Source organism: Ovis aries, chromosome 4 (genome assembly GCF_016772045.2).
Source record: "Ovis aries strain OAR_USU_Benz2616 breed Rambouillet chromosome 4, ARS-UI_Ramb_v3.0, whole genome shotgun sequence".
Classification (NCBI taxonomy): Eukaryota; Metazoa; Chordata; class Mammalia; order Artiodactyla; family Bovidae; genus Ovis; species Ovis aries.
The window spans coordinates 55,354,677-55,357,176 of record NC_056057.1 but is presented as its reverse complement, the minus strand read 5'-3'; the positions used below and the strand labels follow the sequence as shown (position 1 = coordinate 55,357,176).

At 32.8% G+C, this 2,500-nt stretch overlaps 1 protein-coding gene across 20 annotated transcripts in view; it reads left to right on the top strand.

Moving 5' to 3' along the window:
• Positions 1-2,500, top strand: part of FOXP2 (forkhead box P2) — a 669,679-nt gene that overhangs the window by 618,600 nt on the left and 48,579 nt on the right. For all 20 annotated transcript variants that reach the window (XM_060414748.1, XM_060414743.1, XM_060414739.1 and 17 more), the window contains one exon: positions 1,148-1,235. In XM_060414748.1, the coding sequence (XP_060270731.1) occupies positions 1,148-1,235 (88 nt within the window). The remainder of the gene's footprint in view (positions 1-1,147; positions 1,236-2,500) is intronic.

The following is a 2,500-nucleotide window of genomic DNA, read 5'->3' as shown; positions in this document are numbered from 1 at the left end:
GTCCATCTATGTATTTGTTGACTCTGTTAATTTTAAGAAATGGAGGTAAATAATTTGAATGGACATAAAAGTATTTTTGTTGAATTTTAGTAAAATGAAGAGTGCATTAAACTTTTTAGACTAGTATACCTTCCTAAATGATACTTGAACCAAGATGGATAAATATTTAAATTCTTATTTAATTTTGTCAATAATTTCTTTATGTTTTATTTAGATGCATTGGTGAGAACATTTTTAAAATTGCTGTCTTAGTTTGTCAATTGGTGAAATAGACACACCAAAGGATATTAAATTGATTGAAGATTATTTTTTTTATTTTAAGAGGCAGCAAATAAATGATATATTATAAAGTATATATTATTGAATATGTTCTTATTCATTGGAGATACTTCTCTACTAAATTACTTTTGATGTATCAACATATGACTCATTAAAGAGACCTTTTTAAGCATTATGAAATAATAATAGACTAGCATGTAATCAAGGTCAGAGTAAGATAATGTCTTATCTCTCCCTACATTTTTGTAAGATTAGGATAGATGTATCCTAAATAGGACACTAGACATGAAATGTCAATCTGGATGATTCTGATTCTCAGAATTTTCAATGCACTTTAATTATTAGTAATAGCAAGTGATCATTCTTTATAAGTTTTACGTTACCATGGGATGATAATTTGCTGTCTTTCATTCACACCGCATCTTGATAACATAAGGCATTGCTCACTAAATAACATCATAGGAGTCAAAATTATCTAAGAAAAATGGAATAGAGAATTGTCTTTGTTCCCTTTAGATTTCCTTTTGGTTCGTGTATTTACAAGGTGCCCTTTAAAAAAAAAGATATGACTATATGAAATATATTTAGTGATTTCTACTATTATTCTGAAAATAATTTGGGGAAAAATTTTTTGTAATAACTGATACGCTTAGAGACAATTACATTTTCTACTCTTTGAAGGGTATCTTTACGTTGCATAAGTAATTTTCACTAAGCACATCAGCATACTTCACTTTTTAAAATATCATTTCAAGGTGTTATTTTTTCCCAGTATGGAGGAAATGTGGTGTCAGTGGTTTTAAGTGGAACATACGCTACTGAAATAGCCCTGGCTTAACATTCTACTTTGTGTTGTGCGTTTGTTTAGGCACCTTAACAACGAACACGCGTTGGATGACCGAAGCACTGCACAGTGTCGAGTGCAAATGCAGGTGGTGCAGCAGTTAGAGATCCAGGTTTGTCAAGGGCTCGCGTGGTGGACTCCTTTCTCTGACTTCCGGTCCTTAAATCAAGTACCGGGCAGATCCTGTGTCTTTCAACACAATAATGCATAGAAATAGGTGGAATTTTAGATCGTTTATAGTGATAGAAATGATTGATATCTCAGGATGGATTGCTGTAGCTTAAGGTACTTACTTACCACTTAGACTTATTATCATCTTTAGACTATATGATATACATTTGGCTATCTCAAAGGAGTCAAATCTAAGTTTTCCCTAAGAAAGTTTAGAACAAACCACCCAATTGGATATGATTTTATCACAGAAACAGTTTTTACATGAGCTGATCTTGATTTTTTTCATGAGATTTTATAGCAAAAAGCCTTTATCGTATCATGCCTACAATTTAATACTCTAAAAAAAATCTTTCTCTTTTCTACCTCTAGTGTATTTTCAATTGAAGAACTTACAAGAATCCTTGTCTTGGAATAATGGCAAATCATGTATAATGTCACAGATGGTAATATGTGTATTGTATCAAATGCTGCTAACTTAAATAAAAGACATTACTGTTAATATTGAAACAGAATTTGGCCAAAAATAAATAGAGCCTATAAAACTGATCAGAAAGCAATTGTATCCCCCTCAGTATCATTTTTGCTGCATATTTCCTAACCCTCTAAGTCTTCCTCTAATATTTCATCTTAATGATGGTTTTTTTCTCAATCAAACCAATACCTTGTTTCATTTAATTAAACATACAATTTCTTTGTCTTCACACTTGCTACGTCTTAAATTGTTTTAAATTCATCATTCACTAAACACATAAATGTCATTGCTTTTTTCCAAGGAGCTCCTAAAAATATTTTGACTTGTAAAAAAATCAAGAACACATAAAAAGCATCATTGCTGCTGTTGTTTAAAAATCTTTTTTGTGACCCTGTTTACCATTTATAAAAGGTAGACTAAAACATAAGAGTTTGGCTGACGAGACCATCTGCAGTGTGACCAATTATGCCTTCTTTTTTTTTTTTTTTGTCTGCTGTGTCTGACTGATGGAGAAGTAAGGTCCGTCACTTGTAATGAGACCCAGTGCAAGTGTAGATGCCTACTCTGAGTCAGAGTTCAGCGTTTCACACTGCCTGGTCTCTGTCACTCTATTGAATTAGATTGATGATGGCAGATTGCAGGGGGCACTAACTGGACCTCAGTGGGAACGCATGAAGTGTGGAGACAATCCTGGCAGGCACTTCGCTTTGAGAACCCTTCACCCTTTCACA